The 24,336-nt window shown below is 38.3% G+C and overlaps 1 protein-coding gene across 2 annotated transcripts in view; it reads left to right on the top strand.

The window, feature by feature from the left end:
- The window catches only part of med13a (mediator complex subunit 13a), an 88,070-nt gene that overhangs the window by 48,851 nt on the left and 14,883 nt on the right, over window positions 1–24,336 (top strand). For both annotated transcript variants that reach the window (XM_081354830.1, XM_081354831.1), the window contains 11 exons: window positions 2,391–2,588; window positions 3,564–3,761; window positions 3,861–4,023; window positions 4,683–4,796; window positions 9,701–10,423; window positions 16,632–16,848; window positions 19,617–19,647; window positions 19,906–20,027; window positions 20,305–20,395; window positions 20,754–20,962; window positions 21,871–22,070. In XM_081354830.1, the coding sequence (XP_081210956.1) occupies window positions 2,391–2,588; window positions 3,564–3,761; window positions 3,861–4,023; window positions 4,683–4,796; window positions 9,701–10,423; window positions 16,632–16,848; window positions 19,617–19,647; window positions 19,906–20,027; window positions 20,305–20,395; window positions 20,754–20,962; window positions 21,871–22,070 (2,266 nt within the window). The remainder of the gene's footprint in view (window positions 1–2,390; window positions 2,589–3,563; window positions 3,762–3,860; window positions 4,024–4,682; window positions 4,797–9,700; window positions 10,424–16,631; window positions 16,849–19,616; window positions 19,648–19,905; window positions 20,028–20,304; window positions 20,396–20,753; window positions 20,963–21,870; window positions 22,071–24,336) is intronic.

The following is a 24,336-nucleotide window of genomic DNA, read 5'->3' as shown; positions in this document are numbered from 1 at the left end:
TCCAGAGGCTAAACAAATTCCGGCCCCGTCACCTTGGCTCAATCAGGGAGCTGTCGGATATTAAAAGAGCTATTTTTGCCTGGAGAGACATTCTGCAAACAAGCCGTGTTTGTTTTGTTAGGTCTGGTCAGCTTGGTTTTTCTTGAAATAATGCATTTTGGATGCTTTTGTCTTCCAGTGTTGATAAAGGATAATGATCGCTGTTAAAGCGTGTAGGTTTAAGCCACTGAAACCCATTAAAGATGAGTCGTGCCACCTTTCCATTTGTATAGCCCCCCTCCCCATTCCCTCTTCCCATACCTCTTCCGGATGGACGGTGGTGTCCTCTGTCATTGCGGCTTTTATGGATTTGTGTGATGAAGGCCATGGAATGAGCCGGCTAATGGAAGGACACAGGATGGATTCATCCACCCCCCTTCTCCCTGGAAGCTCCTTCCTCCTCCTCAAAATGTGGATCAATATATCAATATATCAGGTGGTACAATATGAGATTTTCTTGGGAAAATTTTTAATTACCTACCGCTTTGTTTAGTTGTTTTTTTAGGCATGAAAACAGCATGTAACAGAGCTGCTCTTGAGAAACTAAAGTGTTTTGGTAAGATACCAATAGGGTGAAAACTGATGCTGTTGCTTCCATATTTGTGTGTCACCTTGTCTTGCTCTCTCTCCTTGTCTTTTTCTTTCATCCTGTTTCTGTCTCTCTCCCTCTGAGTGACCTGTTTATTTAAGTTGGTTTATGGGCCCTGAATGAGTGCTGCTTGGCAGTAACTGGAGGCTGTGTTGATATGAAAGGGTTTAAGAAAGTGTCTGAGAGAAAGGAGGAAGGAAAGAGACCCGGCTGCAGTAGAGGAGTCATTTAAGACCACAGTTAATGAGGAACAGAAGTGGAGAGAGCGGTTGAGAGGGAGCCAGGCGGGAGTGTTTGTACAGTGTTCCCGCTTCATAGACTCATTTGCTTTGGCCCTGTTCTGATTACACGCTCTTCACTCTTCATGTGTTTCTTCTACATATGCTGGGCTTTTTACATCAGAAGAACCAGCAACTTTCCAATGACAACTCCAGATAAATGCCACTTGATTTTACTTTTTAGCAGAGGTTCTTTTGCCTTAACATGTTAACATAAGTACTTACATGATAGGCGAATTGCTTAAGGGCAAAATGGTTAAATGGTTATCATCTGATGCATGTTACATGGTCTTGGTAATTCCTTTTGTTCACCAGCTAGTGTTGTTACAATCATTAATTTTTTTGCTGGCTTTTAGATATCATACAATTACAGTTAACAATTAAATAGTCTTTTTTTTCCTCACGTCTTTCACATTGTAAGCTTAAAGGGTTAGTTCACCCAAAAAATGAAAACTGTCATCATTTACTCACATTCATGTCGTTCTAAATCCATAAGACTTTCGTTCCTCTTCAGAACACAAATAAAGATCTTTTTGTTGAAATTTGAGAAATGTATGTCCGTCCGTTGACAGCTACACAACTAAAACTTTGAGGCTTTAAAAAGATTGTAAAACTAATCCATATGAATTGAGTGGTTTAGTCCAAATGAAGAAACACTACAACTTTATATGCTGAACAGCAGATTTAATTTAAGCTTTTATTTACATATAAACATTCATCAACTCACACATCAGTTGTGGTAAACGGAAACTCAAGCATGTTCGCTTGAGGTGCAAGAACCAATGAGGTTCATTCTCGTGTCATAAGTAAGCTCTATAAGTTTGAGCTTCTGCAAGAGGTTTGTTCTTGGTTGAGCTTCTGTTTGTTCGCTGATCAATAAAAAAAATTGGATTAAACCACTTAATTCATATGGATTAGTTTTACGATCTCTTGATGAAGCGTCAAAGTGGTAGTTGCGTAGCTGTCAATTGAGGTACAGAAAGCTCTGTTTTGATAAAAAATATCTTAATTTGTGTTCTGATTCTGAGTCTTATTGATTTGGAACATGCGTATGAATAAATTACTTGGGTAAACTATCCCTTTGATGCACAAAGCGTTCCTTTTGTTTGTTTTTTGGTCTTTTGTACAGAAATATTGCATAAAGTTGAATGACCCAATATTTTAAATATTAGAATTTTTAATGCTTAAATATGATTTTTATTTATTTGTATTTATTAGTATTAATAATAATGTTACATTTATAATATAGTTTAATTTTAAGATTGATAGATCTTTCCATTTGCACTGTTGTTTTATTTGAGTGGCAATCTGTGATTGGGATGAAAAGAACACAATGATTATGATTATCTCAATCTTAATTAGATCAGATAATCGTGACCGGCTTGTGTTTCAGATTATTGCCCTTTATTTCATCATCGTCCAGTATCTCTTGTGTTCTGTATGTTGTGTGTATCAATAAATCTCTTCTTTTACTCTCCCTACAGTGATTCTGAGTCCTTTTGGATTGAACGGGACATTGACCGGCCAGTCCTTCAAGCTGTCTGACCCTCCAACACAGAAGCTCATTGAAGAATGGAACCAGTTCTATCCCATCAGCCCCACCTCCAAGGAGAGCGCAGAGGACAAAATGGAGGACATCGACTGGGAGGACGACTCTCTGGCAGCAGTGGAAGTGCTTGTTGGTGAGTTGGACCAAAATATATTTTACTTAAAAGTCTGTTAGGTAAAGTCTTAAACTAATTGCATTGCGGAGCTATACTTGTATGCGTGCTTGTAAGTGTGCATTAGGCTTGCTATGATAGTCGGTGTTACACTGTGTTCAGTCGCAACACCGGTTTCATCACTTGACCACCGTGGCAAAATTTTTTTCAGTTGAAAGCGTTAAAAATATTTAACGCAATTAAAACGCAGTATGTTTTTTTTTTTCTGTCACCCGTTGACTTGTGTTGTATAATCACGCTCTTATTAATGCAAATGCTTTTAAACCATTCAAGCGCGACGAGAAAAACAGAGGCCGCGCTGTCTGTCAGTGTCCTGCCTATGTGACACACACAACGCACAAAGACTCGCATCAGTATCGAGTTCTCTTTCGGGCTTGAACGAACCATAACACACAAATTATGCCAAATGTAAGTTTTGTCGAGTGTCCTCGTAAGAGTGCTCTCCGCTATCTTTTAACACATCTCCGGCGAACGGCTTCTTGAAATAGGCCTACCGTTTTGTGACTCTTCAATGTGTCGTGACAGATTGCCTCAGGTAAAACTGATCATCTCTTCCTTAGTTAAACACCAAATAAACATGAATGAACATCAGAAGGACTGTTGTTTTAACCGCAGAAAGACGTCAGTGCACACAGTTTTTCAAGTGCAATCCACAGACGTAAATCTCCTGACTGCTTTTGGACAAAAATGGCAGATTATGATTGTTCAAATCGCCTGTCAATCAAACTCCCTGCAATGGGTGAATTGATGCTAATTTATTTATTTATTTATTTCATTTTATACATCAGACTCCCCCGCCCCCAATCCCCCCGATGAAACCGGTTTTACCTGTGTTGTCACAAGTCGATTAACCGGTGGGAGAATTTGATCACTGTTACATCTCTAGTGTGCATTTATTAATTGTTCATTGTGCTAATGCATGGCATTTTTCTCCAGGTGGTGTGCGCATGGTGTATCCTGCATGCCTAGTGTTAGTCCCGCAGTCAGACATCCCGATCACTGTAACACCTACGGGGTCGTCGCACTGCACTGCTGTCTATTCAAACGGCCATCAAGTGCCTGCTTCAAACCGTGACCCTGCCATCTCTTCAGTGACATTGACTCCTCCCACCTCACCAGAGGAAGCTCAGACAGGTGAACATGCCTCTATTTTAACTCAAACCCATACCCATCTCATTTCATGGGTGAGATCCATTACACTCAAACTTTTTGTCTTTTTCTTTCTTTCTGTAGTTCACTCTCACTCGGCACAGAAGTGGATGCGGTTGCCGATGGCAATGGATGGATTCAGTGTTGACAGCACCAGTCACCATGGTGGCAAGATTCCACGCAGGATGGCCAGTCAAGTGGTTGAGGGCGTCTGGCAAGAGTGCAACATCAACCGAGCTCAGAACAAGTAAGTGTGCTCTGACATCTTCAGATGAGCTCAGAGCAAATCTTACATCAGATAATCCCATTTTACAGTCAAGATAAATCAAAGCTGCACTGCAACAATGCACTGCTAAAACTGGTACAATGCATATCTGAGCCTCTGGATGTCTTATCATTGATTAGTTTAATAAAGAGAAAAAGAAAGCAAATACAAGTCATTGGTGCTAGTTGTTACTCAGGGAACTTTTCACAACTTTTCTGTCAGGTGTTCTTTCGAATTTACACAGATGTGCAATGGTTGGTTTAATCCATTTTAGGAAAAAAATATTTCTGTCCTCCAAAACGAAATGTTAGGTTGTGTTGTGACATTTTAGATAAGTTAATGCAGTTTATTAGTTTTTTTTTTTTTGTGGCCAAAATATGACATTTTTGCATGTTCCTGTGTTCTTGTTGTTTTCCTGTGCAATAATTGTGAAATATTCTAAAGCTTTTGTGTAGCCAAGACTTAATGGTATGTGTCTATACAGAAATTGACTTTCAAAACCAAATCTACCCTGGGAAAATTTCATTCGAGTAAAATGTACAACTACTAGCTTTGATGAAATACCATGGATTTTTTTATTTAGAAAGCCATTCTGAAGATACAGAGTTTGATTCCAATCTTGTTTCATCGTGTCTCCACAGACGGAAATTCTCCGCCACAGCCTCCAATGGGACCAGCGAGGAGGAGACGCTGATGAAAGTGGGCGCCTGGGACTTTGTTGACTCCACACAGAGATCAAACTGCAACTGTTCAAGGTACAAACATGCAAACTCACTTAGCCTTATACTCTCGTAGGCTCTCGTTGTTTAACCATCTCGCACTGCTGCTGCTGCTAATCGCTTTTCAGCTCTTATAGTGTTATATGCCACTCTTGAAAATGACAGGCATTACATTTGTCACGGAGTATTAAATAAGCTCTTTGTGAAAACCAGAGGAACTGGTTTCTGAGTGATTGTGTTAAGCAGTTCTCCAGACTGCAACCAAATGGTCGCATTTTGCAACCTTTTTTCTTGCCAGTGCGTATATTTTGTTAGAGGTCGCACTGATTGCAAATGAAAGGCATCAAACGGCAAACAAATCGAAAGCGGAACTAAACAGCGCGATTGTAGATCCAGTGAGAAAGTGTTTGATTTTGCAGCTGTATTAACATCGCTGCAAGATCTACTGAGAAGCATTCAAATTCAGCGCAGAATTCTGTCATAAACCATAGATATCAGATCAAACAGCACTGATGTGGAAACCAGTAGAAATATGCCATGAACGAACAGGGTATAGAATAGGGCTGCACAATTAATCGCAATGAAACCGCACGTGATTTGGCAAAGTCTGTGATTATTTTATGCGCTCTCATGCACACACGGCAAATATGCCCTGCCGCAGACGTATGATAAAGCACATCATTCCAGGAGATCCCTATCGGGCATTATACTATCTGTAGCTGTATAAACAGAAGATTGAAACGCTTTGATTGATTAAACATGACTAATAAACACACAACTGCCTTATTCTTTGTAAGAAGCCGCATCATCTCATAGAAGGATGCTCAACTGTCATTATGAAGTGAGTTTGTTGTAAAAGCATTTTATTAAATGTTGTTTTTTGTTGGACAAGAGGTTCATAAATGTTTTGAAAAATGTTTGATGCGTGTTGCTTTTTCAAATGCACGTTATAAATGACTCAAACTCTTTCAGAAGGCTTTCAGATGGAGCAGCGTTTACAGAGCCGTACATCAATGACAAGCTGCACATAAAAAATAATCACAGCCTTTGCGATTTCAAAATCGTGAATAGCCAAATCGTTTTCGGTGCTATTATGTGTAAATTGCGATTAATCGTACAGCCCTAGTATAGTAGGCTTTTCAGTCCACAAATTACCAAAATTCACCATGGATTTAATGTACTAACTGTAACCACGGTATTGGGTTCCAACAACCTTTTGAGAGTGAAATTCTATCTACCTTTGATTAAAAATCCCCCCAGCGCTACTAAATCAGATGCTGGTACCACCATCTGTAAAACTTTGTGGCACCGGTGCTACTGCTCACAAATGTTAGTTTGCTGCCTTTTTAAGTGGTGTCATAAGTCTCTGATGTAGAGAAAAAATGAACTTGCTTAGATATTCTATGTAGTCTACATGTTTTGATTTGTGTATATGTTTATGTATCAGGCTGTATCTAGTCTTACAGCTCTGTAAATTGCTGAGTTACATCTTGTTCCCTCCACTTGCATGTTTTTGTGACTTTTGAGTATTTTACACTCTTACATGAACTCTTTATCCAGATTTATATTTAATGGAAGTGATCTGGAAACAAATGGAATTCCCATTTGGCTTGGTAGCATAATTGTTAAAAAACAGTTATGAATTTTACTGTAACACTCAGCATCATTACAGAGCTCTGAGTGTGTATTTGTTTCATAATTAAAGAGGGTGGTAATTAATTCAAGTTTGAATGAAGTGTGGTAGGTTATTGTTCCTTGCTTCATGAAGGGTATTTTAGCTTAGAGTTTTTGTGATATCAAATACAGATAAGTGGAAAAAGAAACAAATTACAAGCAAGAGAACAAATTAAAACAAAGAAACAAATTAAGTAAACTGCTTGAATTTTTAATAAATGTTTTAGATTGTGAATTATGTATTAAATAGACATACAAGGCTGTTGTCTCTTAGAAGAGTGCAGTAATTTCCACTGAGCAGAATAATTTAAATAGTCATTGTTCAAACTGATGCTGGTTACATGCTACAGAAATAACTTGTTATAACTTTTGTTTACAGATTAGACAGTAGCTGACTCGCTGCCCAACTGTAGTTATTGTAATAGACGCACATTAATATCGCGGCATGCTGTGACAGGACTTGAAAGGAACTCAGATTGACTTTCATTATCAATGTATTCCAATAACATCTGTGCTGTTGACATGCCTACTTCAGGTAGATAATGGTTTCGTAAACAAGAAGCAGCAAGTACATGAAAGCGTGCATACATGCATACAGCGTAGTGCTGTGTGGTCTTGCTGTTAGTCGTCTTCTCTTTCTCTTCATTGAGTAGCTGTTCAGGCCAAGAGAAGGCCAGGCACTGTGGGACTGTTGTCATTTGCCAAATATGTTTTTTGGAAGAGACCCAGCTTGAGAGGTATGATGAAACTCGGAGTCCCCCCGTGAAGTGAAAATCACCATGCATCGACTGAGATCCTTTCTGCTTGCTTTGCATTCTGCTTGCTTAGCATTCTGCTTGTGTATGTGTGTGTGTGTGAGTGGCTGTGTGTTGTCGTGTGCTTACATGTGAAATTGTTTTGAGTGTGAGAATAAAAGGGTATAATTTTACCTTTGACTCCCTTGTGATCTGGTCGTTTTTTTTTGCTGTTAACTTTGGTTGTGCCGGGAAATGTTTCTCTGAAGAACTGTCTGTAACCAGTGTTTACCGCACGGGATGACTATTAAAAAGAACAGCTGAACATCAATACACAAATAAAATATATTGTTTAAATTATTACTGCCTATAGTTATTATTTTGGAATAAATGGAAAAATGCTTAAAGACCCCTTGTGGTGAAAATCAAGTTTTTAATGTTGTTTATATGTCTATGTGGGGTTTTATTATACTTTAAGACAAACCATGTGCAAACTCATAAGTCAGCAGCATTGCTGAGTATTTGCTCCTTAAAACTGCAGTGAAAAAAAGACAGTTTCAAAAACGCGTTTTGAAATCGCCGGTATTTCTTACATCACAAACTACCTTATAACCGCTAACGTGCGGGCGGCTTTATCATTACCTGCGAAGTGGGGGGAGTCTCAAGAGAAGCTAGGTTATCCCGGTGTATTTTTCTGTTGATATGAAAAATCAGGTACATTTAGCAATATAGTGGGTGAATTTTGTATATGATGTATATTATGATGTTATGATGAACTATATACCTTTCTCCAATGACATTCTGCGTTGTTCAAAGCGTTTCTAAGGATACTGATTTTAGAAGGCAGCTGTCTGACTCTGAGATAGGGAACGGGAACATGGTTTGTGTAACATTAGCAACACATTATTAGCTATTTGATAACGTAGTCAAGCAAAAGGCCATTCTGATACATCGACTTGTATGCGAGTTGAACGAGTGGATCTCTGAACTGGTGTGAGTGATTGGAGGCTGGACTAATTTGCATATGCATTGTTCTGCATATATTAAATGAAGCAAGGGCGTAGAGTTACATTCAAGCTATTTAAGGCAGGAAAAAACATGTAATTTTGGTGATCAGAGATGAGTTTTAAGGGACTACAGGGGACTTTAAAAACACGATTTTGATCAAATTTATACTTGGTTTTAATAAATAGAAAATTACATGGTTAAAGTAAAAATATTAAATAGAATTGTATTTGGGTTCTCTTTTTAATGTAATGTTTAGTGTGTAACTGGGACATGAATTTACATTTGATTTCATTCGATTTATATATATATAAAAATAACCATTACAAAACTGAGGACATTGCCTCCTCATTTCAGAACACCACTGTATGCCACTGATATAGGGGGGAAGTCTTTTATGCTTACCAAGGCTGCATTTATTTTATCAGAAATGCAGTAAAACAAATTGTGAAATAATATTATTACAATTTTAAAGAACTGTTTTCTATTTTAATACATGTTCAAATTTAATGTATTCCTGTGATGGCAATGCAGTGCGTCATGATTCTTCAGAAATCATTCTAATATGCTGATTATTTGATGCTCAAGAAACATTTCTTCTTATTGTCAGTTGCATTTCGCAAACAATTTTAGCTTCATTTAAAATACAAATCTTTTGTAACAACAAAAATGTCTTCCCTGTCACTTTTGATAAATTTAATGCGTCCTTGCTAAAAAAAGAATATCAGTTTCTTTAAAAGAAATCACACTGACTCAAAATTGTTGTTATAGGTCACATAAGACTACATACTCACCATTACAGTTCCAACTTCAAAGTGCCCCTGTGGTTGCTTTTACAAATATGGGCTAAATTAAGTCCCTTGACCCCTAAACTCCTCATACTACACATGAACTACACACTCAAGCCTCTCTCTCAAATATTAACGTGCATACATATACCACACTGATTGATATCTGAACCAAACTGAAGTTTCCTGGCTTTGTAACATAAGTGGTCATTGTGGAAGCTTTGCTTTTTTAAGGGAGGGATAAAAGCCTACAGGCTTGTGTGTTGAGATTCTGTGGAGGTTGAGATGGTAACTGCCTCTGAAGAACAACATTATAAATGAGAGAGACTGTAAAAGGAATCCCACAGGGAAACTCTGGCAGCTGCGGAGCTTTACATATCTCTGAGAAAGTGTGGACACACGTTATCAGGTCAGACAGACTCTGATAGGAGTGGAGTGCTTGTTAAAATGGTTGTTTCTTAAACCTGTCTTTGGACTCGACAAGCAGAGAATCTTTATTCAAAAGTGTTTAGTTTTTTCAAGGATCCAATAATAGTTTGAAAATTCTAAATAATGAGCTAATTAAGAAACTGTTACATTTCTCGGTTACGAGTCTCAGAGGCCTATTAAATCCAAAAAACTCTGTGAAAAGAAATGAATAAAAAAAAAATTATTTCTGGTAATAGGCTTTCTTATTAGTGTTGTCATCAGTTCATAACTCATATCCCTGTTGAATTAAAATATTTCATTCTCTTATCAGGCACAAAACATTGAAGCAGAGAGGAGGCAGCACGCCTGGTCAGCCACCCAGTGCCGGTCAGACGCAGCAGCTGCCCATCAAGCACAAAGCCGGTGAGAAGCCTGAAAAGGGAGACAAGCAGCAGAAACGCCCACAGACACCCTTCCACCACCGCAACTCAGTCTGTGAAGATGTTCCTATGGAAACTGACGCTTCTGCAGGCCAGCGCTTGGCCCTTAGAAGTCAAGAGGGTGGACGATTTCCTGGGCTCCGCCCATCTGATGTGAGCACTGGCTCAAAACCGCCACAGCTACACAGCGGGGGCGGAGCTAACGTGGGCAACAGTGGCCCGACCGAGATGGTCGGTTCCCCTCAGCCACCACCACTGAGCCCTCACCCCTGCGAACGTGGCGAGGAAGCCTCAGACGGCATTAAAAACCCCTCCACCCCACACAGCCAACATTTTTACCCTCCTTCTGCAGAACCATGCCTCCAGAAGGGCCCAGATGACGCCCGTTTGGATTCCCTCACCCAACCTTTTCCCCCTGCATACTCCGAGCCCTTGGAGCCTACCCCGTACATCAGTGCAGCAGTAAACCTGGATGACGACGGGAGTCATGCGCCGTGGAGATTCTTCAACCTGCCACGTAGGAAAGATGCAGAGTTTCCCACGCCATCACTACCAGGAGACAAACTCAGAGAAGAGGTGTTACTTGGAGCTGAAGGGATTATGTCTGCTACTGAGTGAGTAACAGGTTCTTTACAAGCACCACAAACAATTTCATGCACTTATTTGAAGGTAAATATAATTTCTGAGCTACTGGGTTCACCAAGTGAAATAGCAAAAAATATATATATATTTGAACACTTCTGTCTTCCATAGGTTGACCACTGACTCTTTGAGTTAAATAGGCTATACTTTATGTAAATTACCTCTGTTATGACTGGCTAAGATGTTCTTGAAGGCGGGCCAGTTGGCAGTGACATTGACATGACGTGATGGCCTAGTATGGTAACCCATACTTGCCATTTTTAACCCATCACGCGCATTAGTGCACACACATTAGGAGCAGTGAGTAGTACACATACACACTGCAATCATGGACACAGACACCTGGAGCAGTGAGCAGTCATTTTGCCAGTCTGACTCTAACCATTAGGCCACGACTGCCCAACTGAATACTGAATAGATTTTGATATGCAGATTTGGCTTGTCATATGTTAATTTACTCATTGCTCTGATAACCTTGATAACCTGATTTCTTAACAACCCATTTTTGCAGGTTAGTATAAATGGGCTCTATTGATTGGGGAGAGATCTTTGCCTTGTGATTTTTGGCTGTATGGCTAGACGTTTTCAAAACACATTTTGTTTACATTCTGATACAATGCAGTGAACTGAAAGTACATACTTTAAGATTTAGAGCTCTCCATAACCTGTAAACAGCCAGGAGGATTGTATTGTGCATTAGTGTTGTGTAATAATGGCTTAAGTAAATGTGTTTCTAAAGTGAGAGCGGGACAACCCTGTGGACCCCCTTAATCCCCTCCGCTCACGGCCCTTTTATTTGCAGCAGCCAGAGTTTGTTAGCGAGAGCCCTCCATACCGAACCCCAAACGTTCCCGTCTGTTTGTGCAGTAGGCCTATGTGTTTTGAAATGGCTGTGATGTAGCCTCGCACACAGTCGCTGTCGCACACATAAACACTCTTGTTCTGTGTAGAATGTTCTTTCTCTGAGTGCACACATCATGTTAATCTCTCGCGAAGCGCCCTTTTGACATCATACTTCACTAATGTGCAGGCCCAGCACTGTTGTGAACTAGGAGATTATATGTCCATCTCACACGTGCATACAAACACTCAGGGGTTTAAGTAGGGATTTAGAGTAGAAATAAGCAAGCGACAATTTTAAACACTAGCTTGTGGACCTGAAGGAAAAACAAAACAGAGAGAGAAATTGGGGGACTGCTTTTCTACTCACTCTGTAAATTTAAATGACTGTTGCTAAATATATTAAGTACAGTACTGTTCAGAGGTTTGACGTTGGTAAGATTTTTTTTTTATATATATAAATGTTCTGCTTACCAGTGCTGCATTTATTTGATAAATAATATAGTAAAAACAGTAATATTGTAAAATATTATTACATTTAAAATAACTGTTTTCCATTTTAGTATATTTTAAAACTTAATTTATTCCTGCTATGGTAAAGCTGAATTTGCATCAGCCTTCAGTCTTCAGTGTCACATGATCCTTCCGAAATCATTCTAATATCCTGATTTGGTGCTCAAAAAACATTTCTTCTTATTATCATTGTTGTTTTCAAGATTATTTAATTAATACAAATTTTAATTTATGTAAAAAAAAAAAAAAAAAAAAAAAGTGTAAATAAATATTACTGACCCTAAATCTTTGAATGAAATCATGATAATCCAAAAGTTGTTATTGAAAAAATTATTTACTAAAAAAAATATATATTATGAATGTGAAATTCATGATTTACAAATGGAATCATTTCAGTCACAGACTGATTTTGATCGCTTTACTTGTTGTCAGTCAAACAATATCTTCCTGTCAGATTGGGCTGTAATAAGCTAGACTAGATTTAAGCATGTTGACTAGATTTAGGTCAAAAGTCACAAAAATGCAGACATGATGTGTGTGAAATGGAAACTTACTGTTGTTGCTGGGTTAATATTTTCTATGGAACAGTTGATGTTAAATATAAATTAAGGATGAAATAAGGATGTGTTCAGATCCACCATATGCTAAGCCCAGACTTTCTTGGAAGAGCACCAAGGGAACTTCGGCTGGCCTCCCTTGTGGCTACCTTGATTTAAAGGCACAGACATTTGACACCGGTGCCAGTGCTGTTTGATGACAGTCTCCAACTAAGCCGTGACATGTTTACTCGTGTGAAAAATTTCTGCTAAAGTGTACATCTTATCTGCTTCTCCAGAAATGTAAATCAACAAACGGTTACCCACACTGCTTCCAAAAGACATGAAGTTGTCAATGTTTTACTGCAGTTTTCTCTGTATTTGTGCTAATATGCATGATGATTAAAATGATTGTACCTATACAGCGGGAAGCACATTCATCACTTAGGCTGTTACTTTGTATACAAAAAAATTAAACATTTGGTTTTCCGTATGGTCCACAACGTCACATCTATTAACATGAGATAGTGTTTGTTGAATCTGTTGAAGGGGGAACATTTGTTGTTCGCACTGATATTTGGCCCAGTTTGGGAATGTTTGGACACGTTTGTTTGAATAATGTTAGTGTAGTATGAACTTTTCCTCTTAACCGTTATGGATGAGAGATACTGAAAGCAGAGACTTTATGTCCCTCATAAATTTACAAAGCAGCAGTGTTATGGGAAATAAAGTGCACACATTGCTCAGTAGTACCATTGTCTTCCTGGAAGAATGCTTGTTGATAGAATTAAGTTAAAAAATATGTGTCCTTTAATCTCTCACTAGGAAAAATGGCTGTTAGGAAAATATTGTGGTGTGGATGTTTCACACATATCTGATTCTTAATTTTTTTTTAGTTTCCTTCAACAGTTTATGTGTACTTGAACATTTCAAAAGTGGTTTTCATTTGTATTGTTTCCACTGTAGTTTTTTTGCCTGGAGTTGCCTAAGATCAGAAAAAGAGACAGTGCTGTGGTTTAGAGAGCTGTCTCTGTTGGCCACAGTGAGATGTAATGGTATGCAGTGCAATCCCAGGATGCACTTGGCTGGTGTCCTCTTGTGTCCATTCTGCTGTTACGGCCTAATGTAATCCCTGTGCACTCTGGGGCCTCAAAATGGGTTTAATCTCTGGCCAGCGCCACTGTGCACTGTCACCCCCCACCAGAGCTGCAGTGGTCGGGTCTGTGTGAAAAACAGTGGTTGGTACATACCATTCAACAAACACAGGGATTTTACATAACCTATATACACAGAGACTTCAGACACTGGGGTGTGACATGATTTTGGAGTGATAGAACTTCCTTTTGTTTTGTTTTTTCCTCACAGAGTTGGTGAATAATTTCTGGGCACATGGACATAAAAATAGGGCTGTTCTTTTAAATGGTCAACTCTTAATTAGGGCCGGAACAAACAATAATTTTTTCAATTGATTAATCTATTGTTTTTTCGTTTAATCAAATAATCTAGCAAATTTTTTATTTTTATTTTCCTCCTCACGGTTAATCGATTAACAGCAGCAGCATTAAATGCTTTGTTTGTAAGAGTTGCAGAGAGTACGTTTGAGGAGCTAATAAAAAACAGCAGCCATATTAAGCACAAAATATGAGACTGACATCTGTATTCTAGTGATGTGTAAAAATAATTTAATTTGCATAATCTGCGTAATAGATTACATCAACACATCGTTCCATCGCTAATCTTAATAAATGGAGATAGCACTATAATTCATTGTTGACTAATATGGGTTTCAGGGCTCAACAGTGCGAGTTTTTCACTTGCATTTGCAACAACAAAAAAATTTGACTTAAAATAGATGTCATAATTGAAAAGTCATAAGTCTTAAATATCCTAAACGGTATAACCAAAAGTTTTGATTATCATTTTAAGAGATGTTAAATTTGAGGCCAAAAACAGGAATTGCAAAATGACTCAAAGTGGTTATTGTCAATGATTTAATAAAAAGAATATGAGCGCTCCACGTTCAAAGTCAAAACGCAGCGATGTTGCGCATTCTACAGGCTCGCTTGTCAGCGCAGTTTGCGATGAATGAATACCATGCATTTGTTAAATGATTGCTTATGATTTACTTTTGATGAATTATGACAATGTTTACTCAATGGTGTTTGTATTGTAATATGTTTTAAATGCTTGTAAGAGTGCATATTTTAGCTCCCCTCATATGTTTTGGGCTTGTTTGTAATTAGAAAAAAAGTCTTGCATTATGCAGAACATTCTTTTTCTAGTCACTTAATTCAACAAGTCTTAAAATTGTGACCAATTTGTCCGCATAAGCTCCCGAAATTGAATCTGTGTGACCTCAAAATTTATTCACATTTGTGCAAATGCAAATAATTGTTGTGGTGCGACCTTTTTTCTAGAGATGCATCGGTCGACCGGTGTGGTGAAGAGATGAGTCCCACCGTAGAGATGAATCCCACCATAGAGATGAGTCCCACCGTAGGACCCAAGCAATCCGATTGGTTCAAAGCACGTTTTATGGGTAATCGCTTTAGTGCCTGGTTACAAATACGACAGTCACTTTATTATACAAGTCGTTTGATCTACGTTATAATGACCATTAATGTCTTTTAACTTATATTTTTCAAATACTAGTATGTAACCAAACCTATTAATTGTGAAATTAAACATTTCTCGTTCTTAGTGTTTTTTAGTTAGCTTACATATGCAATTCATTTACTAAACAATAGCTGTTTGTCTTTCTGTAAAGTTGTGTGTACTGTGAAAAGCGCTATACAAATAAATGTATTACTTGATGGGTGTTATCCCACTTAAGGCGTGACTCATTTCTCTGGTGGAACTCATCTCTTCACCACACCGGCCATAAATCAGAAACGACCAGTTTGTGCTCTAAACACACGATCGGCAACCGGCTGGTTTTTAGTTTAATTTTGGCTGAACTCTATTCCGGACTTGCACACAAACTGCATTGCAATAATTTCCCAGAATGTCATTTGTGTGAAAACATTACGAAGTCTGTTAAAAGGACGTTAACACAGGCCAGAAACAGGACACGTTAAAGACGGACGCAAAGAGGAGAGCGCAGACGTGGAGTAGAGAAAATACCAGGCACAGCAGGATTACTGTTCGCGATGCGAAATATAGGACGAAAAATATAAATATTGAATGTGGGTGGGGGTTTTAATGAATGTATGACTTCATAATGAACTGACTGACTTCAGAATAGTTTCGACGGCATTTTCTTTTCCTCTTACCTCCGTATAAAGTAGTGTTTATAAGCGCTGCTGCTTTGTTAACAGCGGTACCCAAAGAAACGCTTATTTTTCGTAGGCGCCACCTGCTGTCAGAAAGTGAATTTACATTTTTATTAATTCAATCACTCAGGTTTTGTTTTGTGCAGGTGTGTCTTATGTAGCACAATTTCACAAAGCAAAAGTCAGACCATTCTGTATTTGCTCTTAGTCTTGGAAATTATGCAAACTAATTTAAATAAAAAACAACTGCTCATTCTACATGTGTGTAGCATCTTTGTTTGGATTGTGATTAAAATGCTATGGTTTCCTATCATTTCAAATGGCTACAGATGTTTGTTTTTTAAGGCCAGTTTGGCCTGTTATAGAGCAAATAAACAACAAATAAGTGGGGGGTGGGGGGACTCTTCAACCGGTATCGGAATTAGCAAATTTACTTGTAAAAAAAATTGGAATCTGCAATTAAAAATCATGATCGGGGCATCACTTTTGTTTTGGTTTCTCTACAAAACGTGCTGTTTTTAAATCAAATAAATCCTTTAATATATATTAATTTTAGTTGTGGTGCTTATTTTTTGGTGGGTGCTCCTAAATTTTTGCTGGTACTTCTAAAAAAATTTTTACATTGGGAGCACCAGTTCTACCAAGTAAAAAAGTTAATTTCGAGCCCTGTTCAATGTTTAGAATATAAATAATTATTAAATGCAGTTTGAAGCAGAAATATTTAAAAAGTGTAGTTTCAAATAACTAATAATTTTGCTTGTACAAATGTCCTCGTATCCCTTAATTAAGAAAATGTATTTAATACAATTTCATTGTGTCCCATAAAGTTCTTAATTTTTCAAATTAGGAGCATATGTGTTCCTTGGGTATTATGAAATGAGCATTAATTTCTTTGAAAAATAATTATTGCCCACTTGATCTGGATGATATATTTACCTGCTGCCAGTATATTGGTATACCATGCAGTGTTATATTGTTTTAGTCATGGTTTGACCTATTTTTCTTTTTGCCTTGACCAGGTCAATGGTTGCCTCCAAAAGGCCGCTCAAGGTCTCAGATGAACGTCTCCAAACGTACCTGCAGCGACAGAACCAGCACCTGGCTGCAGCCATTACAGGCAACGACCATGAGCCTGAGGTCGACCCCTACGCTTTTGTCGACGGAGATGTTAAGTTCACCTTCTCGGATAAGAAAGACAAAGCAGGGGGAGATAGAGAACCGGGGAAGAAACACAAGGTGAGCGACACTTTTTTTCTAGAGATATAATCCTACAATGCACTAGTTTTAAGGATGCACTAACATTTTAAGTTAAGAGTTGGTAAGTTTAATTTTAATGTTTTTGAAAGACATCTCTTATTCTTTAATTAACTGCATTTATTTGCCAAACATTTGTACGGTATTGTAAAAGTAAAGGTGCTTTTCTCTTTATACAAGCTAGTTTCAGTTTCACTTAGAAATGTGCAATGTTACGGAAGTACAATGGGCTGTGAATCCTGTTTCACATGGACTCTTTTTCCCTGTGAAAATGAATTTTATAAGCTGCAGATTCTCCATTGGCAGTGTAGCATGTAATGTGCTGGCATCATGTCTGCTATCTTCAGCTTATGGGAGATTCCCATCTGAGATCTTGAATCTGACACCCTCAAACGTGGAGGAGAGCGCATGAATAGAGGGGGCGAAGACAGTCTCTCCCATTCCTGTTGGATTTTCACACATACTTTTAGCGTCTTTTTGTGGCAGCTGCGGAGGCTGAACAAAAATCAGCTTTGTCCTTCTGTGTTCTATTACTCCATCATTTTGTAAGAGCTTTTTTGGTACCTACTCTCAGAATTACATGTCATTTGTTTGTCTTGGTACCTTATAGCCTCTTTTTGCAGTCACAGGAGAGGTTTAAGTAATTTGGGCCATATGGTACAACAGCCTCATTGCTTATAGCGCACATGTGTATATATGTTACATATAAACATACACACAGTGGCGTTTTAAAATACAGTCTACATAGAAAATTGGCTTCTTAACTCCTGTACTCCACCCCAGGGTTCTGCTATCGATTACGGGGCGGAGTGATTTGCATGTACAGGCGTTTATTACGGAGTTGATCATTAGGATGTGAAGTGTGTGTACGGAGGAACAGATTACACTCTTTATGCGGAGAGACGGCCTGCAGCGTAATGAAATTATGCATGGCGTAATGAATCTCCGCATAGTGTGCGGCTTGCATTGTAATGGTGGCTCTGGGAGGTGCAGGTTGCGTGAGGGGCAGGTTAAGGGTCTGGGGTGGGTTTCTGAGGTGCTGAGGGGAAAGCTGCTGTCCCATTAGGCTGCTCTGTTATCTTATATTACAATGTTATTTATTATGCTGTGCGTGGAAGATTTGGTTAATTTGGTGACAAAGTATAAATATGCTTCCTCTCTCCCTCTCTTTGGTTGTCTCCTGTTTCCCTCCTTAGCTGTCACTCTTTTACTCTTCTTTTACCAAAACCTTTTCTGATTGGCCACTTTCTTCTCTGTGATTAATTAAAGGTGCTCTAAGCGATGTCACACGTTTTTTTAGGCTGAAACATTTTTTGTCACATACAGCAAACATCTCACTATACGCTGGCTGCCTGTCCCCTGAACACACTGTAAAAAAATGTGGTCTCTAGTAGGGCTGAACGATGTTCTGTTTTAACATCGACATCGCGATGTGCGAATGAGCGATAGTCACATTGCTGGAACATGCGATGTGAAGGGTAGTCACCCATAGTGTATTAAGAGAACGGTAGCACACAGTAAACACGAGTATGGCTTTTTGCTGGGGTGACATACACATTCCGCGTGCCTGCACAGTGATTGGTTCGCTGTGCCGCAGCTCACCGCGCTCAGCGTGACAGCCAACATTCACTAGCAATCCTATAGCTAAAAATGGGCGAAGAAGAGGATCCGCCGAAAAAAAAAAAAAAAAGGTCAAAATCAGCTATTTTGGACTATTTCGTCTACAAAAAGGAGGATGTTGACCAAAAAGAGGTACTTTGCTGGAGTGTTATAAAGTTTTGGATGGTTGTCTTTTTAAAAAAAGTCTTTTATTTTTCGTGTTCGCATTTATGAGGAAAAAATAATGTTACGTGACCGTTCTTCATTACGGATGCGACCGTTATGAAAGCGGCACTAAAAGACTGCTTTAAAACTTTCACAGAGACCTCAAACAGAAAGCACAAAGCCTTTCTTATTAGTGAAATTATTAATATCATGGAATGGTAATTATTGACTTCAGCCTGGATGGCTCGCAATATCGCAATATATATCGTTCGGAAAAAAATATCTAAATGTAATTTTTTTTTCCAATATCGTGCAGCCCTAGTCTCTAGACAGCCCAGGCTCCACAAACAGGCTCCGGGTTTGTTTGATTTTGGTTCATTCACACAGTGATTTTCCGGAATCAGAGTTCACACACAACCCGTAAAAATCCCGTAAAGACACTTGACATCTATGTGACATGTAATGTCTCAGCAACCCCTCATGAGGAGGAGGGAGCCTCCGTTTTGTTTGGCAATACTTCGAATGTCAACAAGAAGTGATGTCACCCAGCATCGCTTAGAGCACCTTTAACGTGATCATGAACTGATGCACTCTGGACTGTTTTATTGTGTTTTATGGAAGTTAATCATTGAGTGCTCGATTCTTAAATATTGACGACTTCACTGAAAAAATGGTAAAAGATGGTAACTACTACATTTAACTGGTTTTACTCAAGTCAAAAATATTACTTAACATCACCTAATCAACTTAAATAATACATAAAACTATTTTTATGGGTTAAATAGAGTAGAAATAGCTCTTTAAGGTAACAATTGCAGGTTGCCACTTTTTAAAGTGTATATGTTTTGGTTTTTCTCAACTTACTTGCCATTGATATGTGCCAGAAAGTACATTTTGGACCCTGCATATATAATCTAACATAACCTTTGTATATCTGTGGCTTATATATTACATTTTTAAACCCATTTTATTTTGCTCTCTTGCAGGGAGAAGATGGCAGTGCTGCTCTATCAGATGGTAAGGATTGTCCTGTTACACTCCAGTGACTCTCTCATGAACCCTCTCAAACCCTGAGTCCATTTATTTTATTTGAAATAGTTTCCCTGTTGACAGCCTGGGCCGGTTTAGTGTATTGTTGCCCATAAAGGTTAAATGTGTTCGCTTGGTGAGGGAAAGGGCTTGTCCTGATGTGGTCTCAAGCCCAGGCTGTGGTTACGCTAGATAAAGCTGGAGAACAGGACCATGTTAAGCTCTTTCTCTTTCTCTCTTGCTCAGATGCTCAGCGGGCTGCGGCCAATAACCGGGCCGCTTCCACCAGCCTCATACATGATTCAGACCTGGCAGTCTCCATCAAAGACCTGGACAACCTCTTCAACTCAGATGAGGATGAACAAACAGTCAGTATCAAGCCGTATTTCTGTCTCCCCTGAATGGCTTGGTGTCACTGAATTTTTCTCTCAATCTGACACGAGGACTCAGAGTTCATCGCCATACATTATTAGAAGTAGAAATATATCATCTGTACTCAAAATAATTACTGTTAAAATTGCCATTGCTTTGCTATTGGAAAATAAGGGTATGTTGTAATGGAAATATATTTTCTTTAGAGAAATTGCTGTAATTTGAATGAAATCATAGTTTTGATTTTTGGCTAATTCGTGCATTTCTCCATAGCCTGGAGCACGGAGAGCTGTAAATGGAGCAGATGAGAAGTTTGGCAGCAAGGAGTCGAAGCCAGCCACACTGGACCCTGTCTCCTGTATAAGTGAGCACAGTCTCTGTCTCTATAAATATACAAGATTTACTTCATCATTGAACTCTGTATACTGCTCCCTGCTGGCCACTGTGACAACTTTTACATTGCACGCAGACAAGCAGGGACATCATGCATATATTTCTTTGAGACGGAGCAGCATATTCATTTTCTATTGCAATTGGAAAAGTTTTTGTATAGATTTTGACAATAATTATTTTTGTTTTCCACAAGAATAAGTAGGAAATAAGCCCATGAGATGACTTGAAACGACATACTTGCCATGGATGTACTGCCTCTACACTATGTACTATCCTTTACTATCCTTTCACTTACATGTCATCTTTCTCTCTGCCCATCCCTCCCTCAGGCACGGCTGATCTACATCAGATGTTCCCAACGCCACCGTCTCTAGAGCAGCACATCATGGGTTACTCCCCCATGAACATGGGCAGTAAAGATGGCTGTATGGAGCCTGGCTCTGGCCTCAACAATCTGGACGGCTCTACTGTTCTGGGTGGCCAGTTTAAAATCGAGGTGGAAGAGAGTTTCTGCAGCCCCAAACCTTCTGAAATCAAGGTGAGATGCTGTGTGCAGTACAACAAGTTTTCAGCGTCAAGTCATTTTTCTGTCCTGACAGCAAAATGTTGTGCAGAATGACACAATCACAGCTAATCAGAATGCACTTCATGCTTAATATTAGGATTTTTGTTTTTGCAGGGACACAGCTGTTCTAAGATATAAGCTTGTGTGCATTTTAGGGGTTCATTTAGTTTTTTTTTCCTTATTGACAACCGAAGTTTGTTAACCATTAACAGACAAGATTATGTTAAATTAGAATTACATTAAATTGGAATGAATAAGTGTCTGTGACCCATTAAAAGTAACAAAAAAAAAATTCCCAGGTGTTTAGTTTTACGTGTAAATAGCAGCATAAACAACAGAACATGAGGATTCATCATATCACACACACCTGCAGTGCTTCTGTGAATGGAGAAAAACATAATAAAATCATATGTATAAAAGGAATATATAGACCTATATGCAAAATATATTTCACTTCAATAATTAACAGATTAACAAAATTAAAGACAATACTGCGACAAGTAGTATATGCTGAGATTCGGCGCGCCCCCCAAAACAAGTTCACGGAAAGGAAACCGAAATGGCCTGTTTCTTTTCTTTATTTTGATTTGTTTTTATTGTGAGTGTACACAAATAAAAGTAAACTCTTTACAGTTTAGAATTATGTCTTACTCTTACCTGAACAGTCTGTATTGTATAAAGCGCCATATAATTAAAGGTGACTTGATGACTCATTAATCAGTCAAAATTCTTACTGTCGGTTAACCAGTTAATTATGAGCATCCTGAGAGCATTTACTCATTTGAGTTCCTCTTGTGAGAGTCATTTCTATTGTTTTGCTGAAGAATATGGACTTATACAACAGCGAATTTAACATTTTGTTTCTTTCTCTCTCTCTTCAGGACTTCTCATTTGTGTACAAGCCTGAGTTTTGTCAACCGTTTGTAGGCTGCTCCATGTTTGCCCCCCTGAAGTCTTTGCCTAGTCAGTGCCTGCCCCCTATCAAACTGCCTGATGAGTGTGTTTACAGGCCCAGCTGGACTGTGGGAAAACTGGAGCTACTCAACTCTGTACCTGCTATGTCCCTTTTCAGCAAGGATGGGTGAGTTTCACATCTGGGGTGACGCACAAATTCATTGAACCTACTGAATGAACAACACAACAGAGCCAACAACCTCAGCCATTATATATATTTTTACACAGACTTGTGTATGCACTAAGAAGGTCTCACAAAGAAATGTCTGGTTCATATTTCGTCTGTGTGTAGGAATGAGCTGTGCCGTTTCATGTAACTACGTGACGCTCATGTTTTCAGCGCCTGCCGTCTCACAATATGAAGACTTGAACACATGAACATATCCAGAGCTGCTCTTAAGAGAACGCTTAATGTGCATTTCATAATTTTATTTGAGAAAAACAAGTACATTGAAACTCGAAGGTCTTCACTACAACCTGTCAAAATAAATTTTCGGTTTAACCTGAAGAAATTGACCTTTCTATAGTACAATAGAATGTACTTCTCATTATAACAATAATAACAACAATAAAAAAAATAAAAAACATTATTTAAAGGGATAGTTCACCTAAAAAGGAACATTTTGTCATCATTTATTCACCCTCATGTTGCTCCAAACCTGTATGAGTTTCTTTCTTCTGTTGAACACAAAAGAGGATATTTTAAAGAATGTTGGTTATGGGATCAAGTCACTGGGTTAATTTATTATTTGATTACATTAAAATAATAATTAAATTGTTAGTTTTATGCATTCAGTTGATTACCATCTCTTTTGATAATATATTTGTTAAAGATGCACCGACTGCAATTTTCTTGGCCGATTCCGATTTCGGATTTTTTTTGTTAGTGTGACCTGCCAATTTCGATTTTCTTTCAAAGAACTATAATTGATAGCATATACAAACAAAAATCTACTTTTCTTCAATGCAAATATTTTTTTAATAAAAAACAAACCAATAAAAAGACAAACAATAGCACAAATAAATAAAGTAGAATAAAGAGAGTTATGAAATAAACACAGCTTTAAGTTTTTCAGATGGGTATACAGTATATTCAGGTAAGAAATGCTACAGAAATGAAAGGAATCAAATGTAAAATAACACTGGATAGTCTTCATTGCAAAAATTAAACACGGATGAATGCTTACAACTAATTACTAAAGTTATTCAGTCAAGATCAGTGAGTGGTTTTCTCTTTGTTTTTTGTTCTTTGATTAACATTGAAAACACAGACAGCAGCAGGAATATTAGACTGCTGTCACTTTAAGAGTTTATGCACGTATCCAATATACTGTTACACAGCTTGCGTTATCTTTCTCAACTATTTAGGTTCCAAAACTTACTGTGTTTAACATAATTTTGTGTGTATTTGACAGTTTATTTTGCACAGAGAGACACTCATTTTGGTATTTGCGCCTCACAAAGTGCTTGAGACTGAGAGGCGGCATGTGAGCGTCACTTTTATAGATCAGTGGTCTGTTCGCTTTTGGTGTGAATGCGAAACCTGCAGGGATTAGTAAAGTTATGCGCAATACAGACAAGTGATGAGACGAGTGAGTGTGAGGAGGCGGCTGTGTGTCACTCTGCCGTCAGAGAATAGAGAGAACATGCACCTGACGTTATTCCCTGTGCCGCTGGCAACAAAACGGGACCGTCTTGGAAGACATGAGACTGACCGGCTGTTTACCGGTCTAAGCCGATCATGCGGAAAATCTTGATTTTCCAATCAATCTTGATTGATTTTTGATTATTGAAATTAGAAGAAACAAAACAAAAAATGGTTTCAAGTTTGTTATAATAAAGCATTTGTTCAACAAAAAAAAACAAAAAACTTTTTCATTCATTTAATGGTCATTTTAACTGATTATGCTGATAATAATAATGATTGATTGTTTAATACCGTATATACCATGAAACCATGATATTTTTGGAGACTGTTATCATACCGTGAAAATCTCATACTGTTACAACCCTAACTGTAAGTACTAACTCATGTTCTGTGCAATCAGTACACACCTTTTGTTCTTAGTAACGGCAAATAGAGAATAAAAGCGAAGAACAGGTGTTAACACACTAGTAATTTGGCTGTCAAATTCATCTGCTGCCAGTTTTATTTTCTTACATTTAAAGCTGCTTATCTCAGAGCTTCTTCACTGTCCTTACTCAAACAACTGTCATCTGGATTGCTTTTTCATCTGATGTTATGAACCTGTTTTCAACTCAACTACACTCTTTCATTCTATTAGGCTGAAGTTAGGCTTGAGTTACGCTGCTTAAATGCATTGTGTTTTTATACTTCCGCAATATCGAAGCAGATAAAAAAAATCCAATAAAGTTCTTTTCATACATTAATC

The sequence above is a fragment of the Scardinius erythrophthalmus genome (genome assembly GCF_964197995.2).
Source record: "Scardinius erythrophthalmus genome assembly, chromosome: 23".
In the NCBI taxonomy this organism is placed as follows: Eukaryota; Metazoa; Chordata; class Actinopteri; order Cypriniformes; family Leuciscidae; genus Scardinius; species Scardinius erythrophthalmus.
This window is presented reverse-complemented; position numbering and strand designations above follow the sequence as displayed.